The 17,976-nt window shown below is 40.8% G+C and overlaps 1 protein-coding gene across 3 annotated transcripts in view; it reads right to left on the reverse strand.

The window, feature by feature from the left end:
• Window positions 1–17,976, reverse strand: part of YLPM1 (YLP motif containing 1) — a 70,089-nt gene that overhangs the window by 22,131 nt on the left and 29,982 nt on the right. For 2 of the 3 annotated variants that reach the window (XM_054970826.1, XM_054970828.1), the window contains 9 exons: window positions 16,573–17,071; window positions 10,341–10,433; window positions 9,435–9,612; window positions 6,596–6,732; window positions 4,595–4,749; window positions 3,099–3,161; window positions 2,627–2,746; window positions 1,059–1,235; window positions 88–171 (listed from right to left, as the gene is read on the reverse strand). In XM_054970826.1, the coding sequence (XP_054826801.1) occupies window positions 88–171; window positions 1,059–1,235; window positions 2,627–2,746; window positions 3,099–3,161; window positions 4,595–4,749; window positions 6,596–6,732; window positions 9,435–9,612; window positions 10,341–10,433; window positions 16,573–17,071 (1,506 nt within the window). The remainder of the gene's footprint in view (window positions 1–87; window positions 172–1,058; window positions 1,236–2,626; window positions 2,747–3,098; window positions 3,162–4,594; window positions 4,750–6,595; window positions 6,733–9,434; window positions 9,613–10,340; window positions 10,434–16,572; window positions 17,072–17,976) is intronic. The other variant, XM_054970827.1, reaches the window with a different exon arrangement.

A 17,976-nucleotide genomic window follows, 5' to 3' on the forward strand; every position in this document is an offset into this window, starting at 1 on the left:
CTGAAAGTGCCCCTAGCTCCCAGAAATTCTGCCAGCCCAAAAACTAATTTCAGCAGTATCTTTGCCTCTGCATGTTTATAGAGTTACCCTGTTGATTTCCTTGAGCTTGCGTCCATGGACATTTCTTTTGCAACAAGTCTGGTTGTCAGCAGTTATTTCTGCTACATAGACCTAAAATGCATAGGAGATAAGAAGATGTGCTAAACATACCTCATCCAAAGTCTTCTTGGTAACCTAAGGAGAACTTGTGAGCACACTGGGTGATATGCAAACTAAGACAAAAACAAGCAAGGCTAAGGAAGGGACAACGTTAAAATGATTTGGACTGATGCTTGGAACCTGCTCCTCTGTGTACTGGTGCCCCCCTTTTCTCTTGGGTCTCTATACCATTTTCTAGCAATGCCCTTGGACACCATTAACAATAAATCAACCTCAAAAAATCCCAACCTAAAGTAAATCATAAATACAACATCCAAGGAAGGAATAAAAGAGTAACTCTATGGTAAAACACAGCAAAAGCCACCCCCCTATCAATAACTAGCTCATTTTGTTACAACAAAGTTAACTAGGAACAGAGTTGATTGAGTCACCTGTCTAAAGGAAAACAGGAGGGAGATTTATAGAACTCTGTTGGCAGAAAATTCCACAGCTGGGCTACTGCTCTAGGCTGCAGAGAGGAAACAGAGCAGCACAATGACTGTCACAGACTCCGCTACTCTCAGTCTATCCATTCTCCCTGTTAAGTATATGTTTCCAAGTCAGGCCTGTATTGTTGCAACAGTCTACTTTAGGTCTTGTCCTGTGGGCTGACTACCTTTTTGTACAGCCTGCCTGGCTGCTATGTCAATGCATCCCGGAGTCTGTGGACTGCTACTTTTGGGCTAGAGATAACTTGAGCTTTGGTTCAGCTGCTGCTAGAACTCTTTAGCAATGTTGGCCTCAGATCCTCCAGGGACTTGAGGCCTGGCTCTGCCTTGGCTGGTTACAGCCCAAGTGCCGACTCTCATAGGTCATTTTAGAGGTACTAACCACTGAAATGTTCATGCAAGTAAGTTTACCTCAAACCCTTTAGTTTTTGCAGCACTCCAGAATTGCTCAAAGTGACGCACTTTGTCATTGATGGCATCAAGGATAATAAAGGGGAAAAACCCATCATCCAAAGTCTTTTTGAAGGTTTTGAACATGCTAGCACGGTAGACCTCTTCCATATCAGCTTCATATTCATACTCCATAATCTGCTCCAGAAAACAGCACATTAGGCAAAAAGAGAACAAGCTTCCCTTCTAAGAGTGCAATTTCAGCTCCTACGATCACAGGTTGTAGCACAGGCAAGTGTTGGGCTGGCTTGCTTACTAAGCATGCATGGCTGCTTTGCATTTGGAGCAGCCGTTTAAGTTCTTTAAAAATCTAGTATATTTTTATCCCACCCTTTCTCCAAGGAGTTCAGGGTGGCTTACATGGTTCTCTCACAACAACCCTGTCCCAAGTTTGCCTAGTGAGATCCATGCATGAGCAGGAATTTCATCCTGGGTTTCTCAGCTTCTGGTCCAACAATCTAACCGCTATTATATTGGATGAGTGAGATACTGAGCATATGCAAAATCCTATGCGTAAGTTCTTTTGCCTTGCTGGCATCATGTTTAAATCAGGGTTTAGTCTACGTCCCTGCAATGTTGGATCAAGACATTAAAATTCTGCCAATGTGGCCTAAGACTGAAGTGACCATTTTCTACACTCAAGGGTCACTCTAATCTCTGACAGCAGTTTGTGGGCAAGTAGCATATTTCTCCAAACAAACAGATGTGTTATATTGAAGGTTTTCACGGCCGGAGAACGATGGTTGTTGTGGATTTTCCGGGCTGTATCGCCGTGGTCTTGGCATTGTAGTTCCTGACGTTTCACCAGCAGCTGTGACTGGCATCTTCTCTGTCTTTCGGTGCTACACCTCTGAAGATGCCAGTCTCAGCTGCTGGCGAAACGTCAGGAACTGCAATACCAAGACCACGGTGATACAGCCCGGAAAATCCACAAAAACCAAACAGATGTGTTCATCGATTATTAGTCGCTATAATAAATCAGGCACTAACTAGAACCAACAGCTTCATAATTATGGAACACCATGTGATCAGCCATATAATGTACTTATATACAAATGCCAGAAAGATACAGCTTTAAAATGCAAGTTATACCCTCTTGTAACTTGAGAATATTTTCCTTTTCCTTCAAGTGATACTCTGAGTAAATCTTTTACTGTTTTTTAATTTAAATCTGAAAGAACTATCATGGATTGAATAAAATGTTTTTTTAGAGGGTTGGATATGACCCACGGGCTGACAGGCGGTCACTTATGGGGCCCTGGGGCATTAGAAGTTTACTGGTGGATTTTCCTTTTCACAGACTCAGCATTCAGGGAAGACATAAAATTACGAGTAGAAAATATAAAAGACATGGTTTAAAACAAGGCCACACTTTGCTTGGCTAAAAAACCTTGTGTTCTTATTTTAAAAAGCACTGTTATTTGGACCTGCATGATCTCTGCCTGTTAAAAATAGCTATGAATGCTACTGCATTGTTCCATTCTTCCTTGGGAAGAGCTCAGTTACAAGGGCAAAGGCATTAAGAGTACCTTCTTTTTCACTCTTTTCTTTGTATCTGGGTCTCGTTCCTCTTTTTCTGTTTCAATGATAAAATAGTCATCCAGGCTGAGCACTCTAGGTGCGGCTCCACCACATTCAACTTCCTTATCCTGGGAAGGAAATATAAAGGAAAGTAATTTGTATTTCTGCTATGAGCACTTCTGTTTAGAACATACAAAGCTCTAACTACAGTCTCTTTGTCATTAGTAACAGAACATTCTGCTTTCAACTCTTTATTACCGTTAACACCTGCCACATATAGAAGAGGCATCCAAGGTATAAGTAGAAGATGGCAGGGCTTAAGAAGCCAAAATTTGCTTTCACCAAGGATATATGAAACATTCATCTCCTTTGTGTACTGAATGGATAAGAAAGGTAAATGTGCTCATAAATGGATGAGACAAGATACAACCAAATTGCATTCTTCAGTACAATCTGAGAACATGTGGCTTTATTACTTACCCTGATGAGCTTAGCAACATGTGTTTTTCCACTGCCAGGCAATCCTCTCATGATAATGACAATCTAGAACAAAAGACAGCACAAATGGAAGGCTGACCATCTACCAAATATGAAGAAGGAGTTCAGAGTACACAACATAGTTCTCTCTGTGTGTACTATAGCTCAGCTCCTCTGGAAAAAGAGGAAGTATCACAGCCATAGCGACAAATTATATGAAAAGGATAAGAGGTAAGAGAATTGAGCAATTTTCTGAGTAGAGCAACAGGGCACTAGACTATCCTCCCCTCACTTTTAGAACACTGCATAGTTAGTTCCAAGTAAGCACCTTAGGCACCAAAAGACAAATCCAATCAAATGACAAGAAGACAGCAAGGTGAGGGAGGTTATCCAGTAAACTGCACAGTACAGACAGAAGTTGCAGGTGTGTGCTTGCAGCAATGAACTCCTGGCTCTTGGGGTACACATCTGTACCCTTGATGCTAAGATTCTGGCCTAGAGAAGTTAAAAGGTACGTATATGATACTTATCAGCTGTCAGGGAAAATGAAGGTCTAGGGCTGAGAAGCAGTGAAACAACCTCTTAGAATGGACCTGCTCCATTACCAATACCCTCTTGTGCCAAAGATACTCCTCTGGGTTTGGGGCCTCTTGGCAATGTGAGCTGATCCTTAGGAATCTAGAGAGATGGGTCTGTAATGGGCAGTTTGACTGCATGATTTCATGGAGATCACATGCTGTCTAGATGGGTTGGTAGGTAGTATAGGAAGGAACCAATGGCCATCATGCATATGAGCACCAACAACATTGGGAAGTGTAGTTATGCAGTTCTTTAGGAAAAAATTAGGAAATTATGGTTCAAAACCTTCAAAACAGCATTCTAAAAAATGCTGCTTGTTCCAAATGCAAAGCCAGCTAGACAGATGGTGATTTGGGGTCTCAATGTGTGAATGCAGTGATGGTGCTGGCATAAAAGATTTGGATTTGGTAGGCACTAGGGAACATTTTGGGGCAAGCCTTGAATGAAAGATAAAGATTCCACTTGAATTGAAATGGAACCAGACTACTGGTGGTTAAATTTTGTTAAAGTTTTCAAAACAAAAAATGTAACTCTTAAGGAAAGCTGACAAGAAGAGAAAGGCATCTGGTTTGGGATGACTCATCACTAAGGGATAATGGGTTAACTGGTCAGGATAACCTAGAGGGAAACAGTTAGAATCTGGCAAGTGAGGATATGTTAGGAAATGGCAATTATTTAAGGAGATGACAGAGTTGTAGGGGGAAGTGGAAGTCAAGGACACTTGACATACAAAACCACATATAGGTGAACAGGGAAAGAAATCACTGGCTATGCCTGAATAAGCTATACAGGAAGGATACACTGATGGTGGAGCGGCCCTGTATGTAAGAGAGGGCATAAAACTCAACTCAAAACTTAAGAATAACAGACTCCCACACTTACTTCCCACATGTTCTGCTGCTTCAGAATGTAACACTCACCCTCTCTGGCCTACTCTCCCGTCCAGGTGGCTTCAGTATATCATCCACGTTTTTAGATTCTGGTTTCTTCTCTACACGTGGTGCAGGCGGTGGCTGCCGGGGCATTGATGGAGCAGGAATAGGCATTCTTTCCTCAGGGTAATTTCTCCGGTCACCTTAATATAACGTTTGCATACAGAAAGAAGGAGAATCAAAATAAACATCTGCACTGAATGGAAACAGACCATTTTTCTTCCATTTCTGACACACATCATTAGTAATTTTTCTATCTGGACATTTCCCCAATTTATTTCAAAACAACATATTTAAAATAACAGAAGTACACTATGGTGTAATAAAAAACAATAAAATGCAGAGCCGTTTCCTGCAAGCCACAGGCACTGATCCCTTCTGTAGCATAGTTAATCTCTCTTACACAACGTGTAACACCCTTGAATATTTTGGATAAATACCTGCATGCAAGAGCTTAGTTCATTCATATACAATATAACATATATATTTAGAAAAGCAAGTGCAATAAGAATTATTAGCATATATTGTTTTCTTATAAATTCTTGTCTTTAGTAAAATAAGCAGAACAGCATGCACACTGGGTTGGATCCAGCAAAGCGTTTCTGTGGGTCAAGCACTGCTGTCTAAGGAGCACAACTTTCTCAGCTCCCCCCTTCTGTGGCAGCCAGAAATGCTCCGCAGAATACTCTTCTGGGGGATGGGTGGAGACTGTGATGCTATGCAGGCAAAAGTCATTGTGTCCATGGAAATGCCATGCTGGATCCAACCCTGCACAGAAGTGTAGAAACTGCAGAACTTTTTAAAAAGCAAGTTTCTAAATTCTTATCTTTAGTAAAATTTCATGAACCACTAATGGCTGAATGAAGATGGAGGCAAGTCTTCAGCATTTAGCTGTTCCTTTCCTCAATGATGGACAGAGAGTTGTTCCTATCTAGTGATAGAAGAAGGCATCTCTTTCTTGCCTTCCCCAGCAGCTACCTGAGTCTTGAAAACGTGATGCAAAGTATTGGGTGTGGGGAACGCTGTACAGAAAAATCATGTAATGTGGGTTACATTGGCAAAGCAAGTGAGTGAAAACCTCCCCCTGCCTCTTATATCAGAATTCCCCTCAAGCTACAACTCCTACCATGCAAAGGATCTCATAGCCCTCAGGAGAGATTGTTCAGGGGGATGGCAAGGGACTGCAGCTTAGGAAAGCACCACTGCACAAGCAGAACTCTGTTCATGATTCTTTGGATCCTGCACATATCTTTTTGTAGAATTTTAGGGTTTGGACTTTGTTTTTAGAACAATGCAAACTTGAAAATGGAAGCCACATTAAATGAGGCTATAGGGAAATTCTGTTGCTTTGAAAATTGTATTGACATTTTCTTTCCTAATCAAACTTATTCATGGGCAATTAGTGTTTCCGTTTTAAGCTAGTTAACATACTGCAATAAAATTAAAGATTCACTTCTGAGAGAAGTAACTCATAATCCCTTCCCACCAAAATGTGTGTAAGTGATGTAACCAGTCTCTTTCATGTCGAAGAACCCCTTTGCCTGCATAACTTTTTGGAAGCCTTATGTTGCCAGTGGCCAATGCCTTTTTTTTCTCTTACAGCAAAATTGTAATAAGTGGCAAAGACAAAATAATTCCTCTTTTCCCACTTTGCCTCAATACAAAAAATCAAATGTATTTCATGTCATGTTTATTGTACAGGATTACTTCATGGAATATTCTTTCTAACCCTTAGACCAGGAGTTGATGCTTACTCAGATTAACAATGAGGTGTGGCACAGCTGAATTCCTGTACTATTCTGATCAGTAAGATTAACTGAAATATAATTACTGTTATTACACTGGAATCAAGGAAACTATACATCATTAAGGTACCTTCAATAATCACAGTTACACCCTTTACAGTGGAAGAATCAAGCAAGCTCAAGCTCTCATCCCCATTCTAACCCCCAAATTGTCTAGCATTTCTCCAAGGTTGGAGAACTTTACCTCCAAACATGGAAGGTCCATGATCATAAGGAGGACGATCTGGTTTTCTTTCATATGACTGTCTTTCAAATCCCCCCCTTCTTGAGTTTGAATGGTCTTTCTCACGGTAAGATTGAGTTCTTGAAGGAGATGGTCTGCTAACAGAGACAGTGTTTAGTAACATACAAGTTTGAGTCCTGTGAAGAGTCATTGAGAAAAGAAAGTCCCTCTGGTTCACTACTCGACACTGGCTCTACTTCCCCTGCCCCCGTTTTTTCTTTCCCTGCCCCAGCCTCACCTCCACTTCACACTGGCTGCCTCTGGTTATTGTTGCGCCCAACCTTTCAGCTACCCTTCCTCTCCATCCCTGATTGGTCTAACTCTGCTTCCACCCACCAGTTCCTCCTGCTGCTCCACTTCCTTTAGTCTCTTTGCCTCTTTTCTCCTCCCTTCCCCTTCTATCCCCACTGCAGCATCTCTTTCCCCTCCTCCTCCTCCTCCTCTTCTCCCTGACTCTCACTATCCTACCTGCTGGCAACTGCAGATGACATTTTTTTATTTCTGTGGCAAATCCAAAATGTCACTCAAATTTCAGGAAGTTACAATCCACATACAAGTGTTGCTTTTATCACTTGAGTGTTTTTAATTCCTTTTTTGTTTTTCACAAATCAGAGTGGATTTCTTTCTTTCTTTCAAAACATGAACATTCCCCTTGGGTTTGTAAAAACCTTTATTATATCCCTGGGTAGTCTTGCTGTCAGAATTTTTTTTACCACGGGGGAAGGCACATATGGCTACTGGAGATGCAGGCACCACATGATCAATTAGTCAATGTATTACTTACAAATTAGAAAAACCAATATTCCTAATACATGTGTGTTTTTAACACCTAACTGAAGGCCACCCATACATGAATATAATGAACACAGCCTAGTACACTCTCCCCGTGATATACTTTTATAGGTAAATGTTCCAAGAATTTGAAAGAATTTCTGGTGACTTTTTCCTTATTTCACATTCTTTCCTTTCAAACAAGCTCAAAACATTATAAGGAATTCAACACTTAGTAGCAACCTAACTACACAATGAATTAGTCATATAATGAATAAAAACCATGACTAGTTAATTAGCTACACTTCTGAGGTCTCCACAACAGTCCAATTTACTGACAGGTTCATGTATAGTACGGCAACTGGAAATCTAAGAGATCTAGTGGAAAAGCTTGTGGAATAAGCTGGTGGACTGGATCTTTCCCTGCCATCCCAAGGAAACCTGCTATTTGTCCTGAAAATTGCTTGGCAGCTGAGAGGGCTTTGCAAACAAAATGCAACACAAGGCTCTGCTACAATGATGGGGAATCGGGTAAAATTATCTTCTACTCTTGTATGAGTTTTGGGTTTTTTATACTGTACTCCAAAGTCCCTTTTGTACTTGCTGCCCAACAAAGAAATTTTCTCTGGTCAGCTTTTCCCCTGACCAGAGAAAATTTCTTTGTTGGGCAGCAAGTACAAAAGGGACTTTGGAGTACAGTATAAAAAACCCAAGCCTCAATGGCAATTAGAAACAATGGCTGGCTACCAAAGCCAGTCAAAATGTGTGGCTTCTGTTGGGACTGACACCTTCCTTCCTCCTAATTCTGAGCACTGATCACAGCCACTTCAGCAATCAGGCAGGTGAGATGCATTCCCTTTTGTTAGTGAGAATGAAAGCTCTATCTTTCCCAAAGGCCTTGGCTTTTCAGTCTCCAGGTTTGTTCTGGGATGTACTCACGCCCAAGTCATGAATTCCAGACTCAAGCTTAAATAAGTTTATTAGCTTAAGGTGTGTTTGCAAAAAGCATAAAGCACTCTTACACAGGCAACAAACATTAAGAAAACCTTACTGTTGCTACCCAATAAAAAAGAAAACCTTACTGTTGCTACTGAATAAAATCTGCCTATCTAAAAATTTGATATCTAGCTATCTAGGCATCTCCATTTCACATCCATTTGTTGCTTATTTCACCTGTCTATTAGAATGTGAGCCCTCTCACATGCCTAGCTGGTTTGGCATAAGGACATGCTAAGGAGATGAATAGCATGCAGCTTTTAGTTTCTCTCTGGCATGCCTGCATCATGGTCTGAGCTTGGTTGAAGAAAGCTAGCTCAGAGAGGAAAAGAATGGGGACAGGGTGAGCTGAAAAGCCATCTTATTCAGGACTCAGTGAATCACTCAGCAAGTCAAGAGCCAATCAGAACTGAGCTATTATTTAGTGTTTCATCTGTGTGAAAATCTAGGGAGTGAACCTCTCTGAAAACAGTTTCCCAAAGTCGAATCTCAGGGGAACTCAGAGGCTGCTCCACAGGTATTACTAATCAGCCTAGGCCAGAGTCTGACAACACTTATAATTCTGAACTTGAGCTCAGCCATTTTTACTGAAAACCTGGTTTGGGGATGATAATTTCCTGACATGGAAATTATATCACCTGTATTTCTTGCTTGGCTATTTGTTAACCATTATTTATGTTTAGGCAACAGGTTATTTTTGCAAGGACATTTTTACCATGCTTGATTTTCCTTGGTGATTTCCCATCCAATTATTACCCATGGCCGACCCTGCTTAGCTTCCAAAGTCTCATGAGCCCAAGATAAGCTGGGCTATTCAGGTTGCTAGTAAAAAAACACTCTGATTTGTCAGAAGCATTATAAATACATTTTACCTACATTAAGATCATTGTCATTTTGTGCAAAGATACATATGAATGAAATCATACTTCTCACTAGAAAAATGTTTAAAATGTTGATCGAACTGAAATGTAAGACCTCTGATCAGCAATGATTACAACATCTTTTATGTGCCAGTTGTTCCCATACTGCATACCTGTCTTCTCGTGGATAACGATCTTTGTCAAATCTTTCCCGTTCGTGGTCTCCAGAACCTCGGTCCCTATATGGTTCTCGATCCCTTCTGAAATCTCTATGGTCTGCATTTGTATTATTCTGTCGCTCAAAGTAACCTTCTCTCTCCTTGATGTATCGATCTCTTTGGCCTGGATGCTCTGAAAAAAAAAATCAAATAATCTTTTTAAAAGACCCAGTTTAAAGATTCATCAACAGAACCAAGCAGTAAAGTTTTTCTTGAGTATCACCTCAGGTTGCAGGCAGGAGTTGCATTTTGGAAGGCTAAATAAATAAATAAAATTCTATATGAAATAAAACAGCATGGCAGGGAGACAGTTAGGCTGAACTCTTGAAGTGAATTTTTTCATGGGAGAGCATTCAAAACATGCAAACGCTCCACCTACCATATAAAACGTTTCACTATTTCATTCCTCTGCTTGCATAAGCTGGGGACAAATTATACAGATTTAGGTTGCAGAGTGAAGTAACAAACTGTCTGAACAAAGTCAAACTGCAAGTGAAAGATTACATTTTTGAGCACTCTGCTACACTAAATACTCCCTTCATATACAAAATTAGTACAGTCCTCTTCATAAAATGCTAGTTTCCTACATGCAAGGAGTATTTTTATTTTTATGAAAGAGAGATTCAAAAATTTCTCTCTCTCTCACCAGCAGCCTGAAGTGGTACAAGTCCAGAAGACTGCAATTACTATAATGGCTATAATTTTGAACATGTAAAATAATCCAAAGCATGACAGAAGCACTCAAATTACATTTTTATATAAAAGGGAAGAGGAAAGTGCATTTTGTTTCTTAATACGGATCCTGCCAACAACCAAACTGATGTCTGCCTTTCTTCAAAGAATCACCAAAGACACACCCACCTTTTGAAAAAGACTGTCTCTCATGAGGAGGTTCTGGACGCAGACTTATTCGCTCCCCATAAGGAATTTGTCCACCTTTATTGGTGGTTATATCTGTTAAATACAAATGGGCAATAATATAAAGATATTGTCCCAGTCTTACAACACAACTGTTTTCTTTAGTCAAAAGCTTGCAAGGAAGGAACAGGAATTTGCTCTTCAAAAAAATTATTGACGGCTGAGGTCAGCAAATTACACTCAGAACAAAGGTTCTGTATTTCTCCATACTAATAAATGCGTAATTAAATCAAAAACAGCCATTGCCTGGCTAAAATTCTCAACAGAAAACTCCTTAACAATCCAGCTATGTATCTAACATTTCTGTCTCCAAAAGCAAAGGAGCAGGTGCTAATTTTGTTAATGATGGCTCATCACACAGCAGATACACGACTCAAACAATGCCCACTGAAAAATTTATCCTCCAATAACTGTTTTGTGGCAAGTGCTCCAAGATAATTTGGAAGTGAGATGAATGTGGATGGTGGCAGATTCTGCCCTTCAAAATGTTGGAAATTGCAATGTCTGGTGTACTGTAGCAGCAAGAAGGGAAGATGAGCCTTCTATGCAGGGGGCAGCAAGGATCACTTAGGACAGTGAGAGCAGCATCTCTCTTGTTTCCTGGGGGTCATTTCCTTGTCTTGTCTCCTATTGGGCTAAACAGGGCAATATCCTGCTTCTTCTCTCTCCTGCTTTATTCATTCTCTCTACAAGATGTAGTCAGATAGCAAGGAATCTATCCCTATCTCTCCTTCTTCACTATCAAGTATATATTTCCTCAAATAAACTTTTTGCCTCTTTAATCAGTACAGCGTAACTTCTCTGCTCTGTTTGCACTCAGCTAACAGGGTTATGGGCCCAGGAATCATGCGTGCTGTAATTAGAGAGAGCAATTAACTCTGCCAGAGCTCAAATAGCCACAGGCAAAAGCAATAGCATGGCAGACAATAGAGGAAAGATGGCGGACTCGTGGGGAGCGCAGCAGGGGTTCTATGTCGACCGATTAAGTGATGAGAATTACCAAATTTGGCGGAAAGGATCAAGGCTCGACTTGTTGAACTAGAAGTGTGGGACGCGGTGAAAGATGCGAAACCTACCGGGGACCCGCAGAAAGAAACCAAATGGGTAAAAGACGACAACCGGGCAAGATCCATTATCATTAATGCTTTAAGTGATAAACAGTTGTTAAGAGTTATTCATGAGCTAACTGCTGGTGAAATGTGGCACTCTTTCAAACATGAGTAAGCAGGAATCAATTAAAACAAATTTTTTGCTCATTAAACAGTTGTATCGGATTCTAATGCAGCCTCATCAAGACCTGAGAGACCATATTTCAAATTTTATGGAATTATCACAGAAATTAAGGGGTCTTGGAAAAGACATACAAGATGAGGATTTGTCAATAATTTGTTAAGTAGCCTTCCTCAATCCTATGCAAACGTTGTCCATGCTTTAGAAATGCAGGAAAACTTAAGCCTGAATTATGTGCTTGCAGAATTGGAAGAGGAAAGACTTAGCAAACAGTTTCATAAAAATCAGTCCAATGAACATGCCCTGAAAGGTAGCACAAGAAGTGATTTCTCCTGCAGTTTCTGTGGGAAGAGGGGCCATCTAAAAGGAAACTGCCATTTTTTTGAATCACAAAAGGTGAGCAGCGGTTTCCAGCCACGAGGGAAAGACACAAAGGGCTTTAGGAATGCAGATAAAGTCAATGGCTCACCTAATGCTAATAGCCGACCTAATGACGGCAGATCAAACAAGAACTGCTTAAATGTTGCCCCAAAAGGTGAAAGTGTATTCCAATGGACAATTGACAGTGGATGCAGCCATCATTTGTGCAAAGATAAAGAGTTATTTGATAAATTGAATACACATAATGAAAGGCTCTATACTGCGAATGGGGAAACGCTGATTGCAAAGGGATGAGGCCATGTAACAGTGTATTGTTCGCTACCTAGTGGCTAAGTTAGAGAAGTGCAGATTATTGACTGTCTTTATATACCTGAACTGAAAAGCAACCTCCTGTCTCAGCAATGGCTCAGAAGGGGATAAAAACTGTGTTCAAAGGAGAGAAATGTTTTATTAGCAATAAAGGTGAATTGATTGCACAAGGCACATTAAAGGATGGACTGTATATGCTTGATTGCCCTAAAAGGGGAGTGAATCTAGTTAAAGGATGCAATCACAAGAACTGTTCTCAGCTTTTTCATAGAAGGCTTGGACATGCTAATATAGATTATATATATCAGCTTGAAAGGCAGAATCTGACTAATGATTTGCAAATGAGAAAATGTCCTGATGCAGAGAAATGTGTTTGCTGTATTCAAGCCAAAGGCACCAGACCTTCTTTCACCAAGCAGAGTAAGAAGCAAACCACAATACCACTGGTGCTGATTCACAGTGATCTATGTGGACCAATCGGAACAGAGACACCCAGTGGAGGTAAGTACATTCTGACTTTTACTGATGATTTTTCAAGATTTACTGTAACTTACCTGCTCAGAGAGAAGAGCCAAGAACTGGAAAAATTCAAGCTGTATCTAGCAATGGTGCAGAACAGATTCCAGAGAAAACCAATGGCTATCTGGGCTTCCTAGCAGTTGAAGGAATAGAGCATCACCTGACCGTGCCCTACACGCCCGAACTCAATGGGATAGTGGAGAGGAAAAATAGTTCTCTCACAGAAATGTGCAGAAGTATGCTCCAAGAAGCAGAGCTACCTCAAAAATATTGGGGAGAAGCTGTCAACACTGCTACCTATCTGCAGAACATGCTGCCTACAAAGGGTGCAAGCAGCACACCATTTGAACTGTGGTACAACCGCAAGCCCAATGTAAGGCATCTGAGAGCGTTTGGATCAAAGGCCTACACTTATGTTCCAAAGGAAAAGAGGTCTAAGATGGATCTCAGAACAGAAGAAGGCATATTTGTTGGATATGCACTGGGATTCAAAGGATACCGAATCCTCAACCCAGAGACAGACACGGTGAAGATTCACAACATGGTATACATTGATGAAAGAGAGAAGGCAAGCAAACCAGACACCAGAGAATCTACACCAAGAGAAGCTGATGCAGCACAGCAGCCAGAGATTGTGCAACTCTGGGACCTGACTGAGACAAATGAGACATCTGCAGAGCCCACAGAAAGAGAAAGGGAAGCAGGGCCAAGTGTCAGACGCTCAGCCAGAACAAACAAAGGAGTTCCACCAATGAAATTTTCTTACCTGGCAAAAGCAGAAGCTGTACCAGAACCTTCTAGCTGGGAAGACATAGAAGGAATGCCAGCAAGAGAAGCAGAGAAATGGAGAAAAGCTGCAAAAGAAGAAATTGACTCTCTGATCCAGAACAAGACATGGATTCTCACAGAACTACCACCTGGAAAGAGGACAGTAGGATGCAAATGGATCTTCAAAACCAAACTTGATGCAGATGTAGAAGTACAGAAGTACAAAGCAAGACTAGTTGCAAAGGGATATTCCCAGAAGTATGGAGAAGACTATGATGAAACCTTTGCACCAGTAGTGAAACACACTTCAGTAAGAACACTACTGAGCATAGCAGCCATAAGGAAGATGCATGTGGAGCATCTGGATGTGAAGACTGCTTTTCTACATGGAGAGCTGAAGGAAGATATGTATATAACACAGCCTCCTGGATTTGAACAGTCCAAAGACAGAGGACTTGTTTGCAAACTGCAGAAAAGCATTTATGGACTAAAACAGGCTGCAAGGGCCTGGAACCAGAAACTAAACCAAATGCTCATCAAAGAAGGATTCAGGCAAGGCGGGGCAGAACGCTGCCTGTACTCAAGAAAGAAAGACAACAAATACTTTTATTCTAATTTATGTAGATGATCTTCTCCTTTGTTATGAAAATCAACAAGATTGTGATGAAATAATTCAGCATCTGAACCAAGAAGTTGAGATGAAGCGTCTTGGAAATGTCAGCTTTTACCTCGGCGTTCAGCTAGAGCGAGAGGAAGATGGAAGCTATCTTCTCAATCAAAAGCAAAAGATCATGGACTTCCTAGACTACATGGATATGAAAGATGAAAAACCAACATGTACTTCAATGGAAACAGATTTCCTGAAGCAAGATGGAAACAATGAACCTCTGAGAAACATCAAAGTGTACAGAGAAGCAACTGGAGAACTGCTCTACATAAGTACAGTAACCAGACCTGACATAGCAGCAGCAGTTGGAATACTCTGCAGGAAAAGTGCATCAACAAGTGTGAATGACTGGCAAGCAGTCAAAAGACTGGCAAGATACCTAAGAGGCACTGCACAACTGAAGCTCAAGTTACCAGCAAGCGACAATCTCAGACTAGTGGGATTCATGGATGCAGACTGGGCAGAAGACACTACAGACAGAAAGTCTACCAGTGGACGAGTGTTCTTCTGCGGTGGAGAAGCAATCAGTTGGACAAGCAGAAAACAAGACCTTGTAGCAGCATCAACTACAGAAGCTGAATACATATCAGCAGCAGAAGCATGCCAAGAACTCAAGTGGATTCTACAACTGTTAGAAGACTTTGGGATAGATGAACACAAACCTATACAACTTTTTGAAGATAATCAATCTCGCATAAAACTTGCAAGTGTTCTTCTGCGGTGGAGAAGCAATCAGTTGGACAAGCAGTAAACAAGACCTTGTAGCAGCATCAACTACAGAAGCTGAATACATATCAGCAGCAGAAGCATGCCAAGAACTCAAGTGGATTCTACAACTGTTAGAAGACTTTGGGATAGATGAACACAAACCTATACAACTTTTTGAAGATAATCAATCTCACACAAAACTTGCAATTACAGAAAGAATTGGATCAAGAACCAAGCATATTGACATAAAGAATCACACTGTGAGGAATATGCAAGAAGGGCTTGTTGAGCTACAGTACTGACCCACAGAAGAAATGATAGCAGACGTTCTCACCAAGCCACGCCAAAGAGAAGTTTCAAAGTCTACGTGAAAGACTAAACTTTGTGGACTTTGTACACTAGACATTGAGAAGGGGTGTTGGAAATTGCAATGTTTGGTGTACTGCAGCAGCAAGAAGGGAAGATGAGCCTTCTATGCAGGGGGCAGCAAGGATCACTTAGTTAGGACAGTGAGAGCAGCATCTCTCTTGTTTCCTGGGGGTCATTGTCTTGTCTCCTATTGGGCTAAACAGGGCAATATCCTGCTTCTTCTCTCTCCTGCCTTATTCATTCTCTCTACAAGATGTAGTCAGATAGCAAGGAATCTATCCCTATCTCTCCTTCTTTACTATCAAGTATGTATTTCCTCAAATAAACTTTTTGCCTCTTTAATCAGCACAGCGTAACTTCTCTGCTCTGTTTGCACTCAGCTAACACAAAATAGGGGGGAAGTTGATTCAGTCCTCCTTCTCTGGGGTGGAGAGTCCCTGCCCTCATTTGCAGAAAACTAAGATGTTTCATTTTTATGTTAGCCAGATACAAATGAACATATGAAGCTGGCTTATATTGACTCAGACCATTGGTCCATCAAGGTTAATATTGTCTACTTGGACTGACAGCAGCACTCCAAGGTTTCAGGCTATCCAGAATCTCAGGTGCAAGCCTTTCACATCACCTATTATCCAATCCTTTTAAATTAAAGGGACCTTCTACATGCCAAGCAGATGCTCTACCACTGAGTCATGGTCCCTCCGCCATGGCAGAGAATGAGAAGTGCTCAGCCACTCAACCTTCCAGAGGACTCTCGGATCCCCTGGAATACTTTCTTGCAGACACCAGGGTTCCTTAGACTCCAGTTTGAGAAACAATGCCTTAAAACTTCATACATTAGTTATGCATTCTATAAAGGGACACTTTCTTTTGTTAGTCCTGAATATATTTAATCAGATTACTCCAAGTTCCAGCATTACACAGGAAGGGTAAACATTTCTATTCATTTGCTCTAGCTGTTCATGATTTTATAAATCTTTATTTTATTCCAACATCAAACCAGGCAGAACTCAGGCCAGAAGGTCTATAAAAGTTCCTTCTTCTAGCAGGTAGGATGAGATTTTGAGACCTTTTTAAAAAAAAAATATTTTACATAAAGGTGCCTTCAGCAGCTCATTTACAATGCAGAGAATACACTCCAGCGTATTGCTCTGAAGATAGAAGCCCTTGTTTCCTTTATGTAACAGGCATAATGAATGTTTTAATAATATTAACAGTTCTCACCTTGACCATGGCCATGCCCATGTCCGTAGTCGACAGTTTGATGAATAACGGGTGGCTTGGAAATTTGTGGCATACCTGATGCAACACATGTTGGGATTGGTGAAGGCTCCAATTTAGCTAAGTCATACTCTGATTTTATTCCTTTATCTTCACTGGTATCCCAAAGTCCATGGAAAGAATCTTCATCCCAACGCTCTTGGTTTGTAGCAGGTGATGATTTTACCACCGGAGCTGAAACTTGAGTAGCTGCTGAAGTTGAAATGGGAACTGGAGCATCTGGCTGCATTGGTGGACCTGGTGGCCTGGCCATGGGAAGAGGGACTTTTGCAGCTGGAACAGGTAGCCTCACAGCTGGGGCAGAAAGCTTTGCTACAGGTGTGGATGCTTTTGTTGTTGGGGTAGGCTTCCGAAACAAAACTGGTGGCTTTATAATTACAGCTGGAGATGGTTTAATTGGCTGTTCCTCTAGTGGTATTTCAGGCGGCATTTCAGAAGAGGGCTAGATAAAAGGAAACATTTAATAGTCCTAAAATGTAACCTAATGTACCTTTGGGGGGATGTTCAGTGGTAGAGAAGGGTAAATATATCTAAGCTATTTTTCAAAACATACTTGCTCCATACAGTTTCTATGGTAATATGGTTTTATGATAATGGAATGATTCTAGAAGAATACTTTAATAAAGGGAAAGAAACTGTGGACTATACTACTGTGAATAGTACATACTATCTGTTGCTGTATGTATTATGTAATATTTGCATCAGTTAATATGTCATGCTAATACTTATGATTTGTTTCAGCTTTGTTCCAGATTTTTACTTGGTTTTAATTTCTGCAATTCTACTTCCTGTTACACTGCTTATTTGATGCCCCATCCTATTGACATACACTGATTTACACTGCGTAATCCTGCTTTGAGTCTCAGTGAGAAAGGCAGACTCACAGATAATAAATATCTAACGTCTATACTTTTTGGACCCAAATGACCTTACTCAATGTGTTTGTCCAAAGCAGCTTCCTACCTGGTTCTCTCAGAGCCAGGTCAAGTCAACAAGGCTACAGATGAAATTGGCATTTCCCCAAAGTGGTGGATGTTAAAATTATTATTGTTGTTGTTGTTTATTTACAGTCTGCCTTTCTTACTGAGATCCAAGGATGATTACATACTGCAAGTGAATCTGTAGATGAATATAATATAATCAATAACTAGGTCATTCAATAACTAGGACATTCACAGTAAAAATCCAATATGATCAGCAGTTGGGACATTCAAAGAAAAACGATACATGCATAGATGAGCCCTTTCTGAATTAAAGCGTAAGTGATTAACGTGACATTGTTAGCAACGTCAAACTACACAATAGGAGTGTATCTACATCTGCAGATAGTATCCAATACCTATAGTC

The sequence above is a fragment of the Eublepharis macularius genome, chromosome 2 (assembly GCF_028583425.1).
Source record: "Eublepharis macularius isolate TG4126 chromosome 2, MPM_Emac_v1.0, whole genome shotgun sequence".
NCBI classification, from domain to species: domain Eukaryota; kingdom Metazoa; phylum Chordata; class Lepidosauria; order Squamata; family Eublepharidae; genus Eublepharis; species Eublepharis macularius.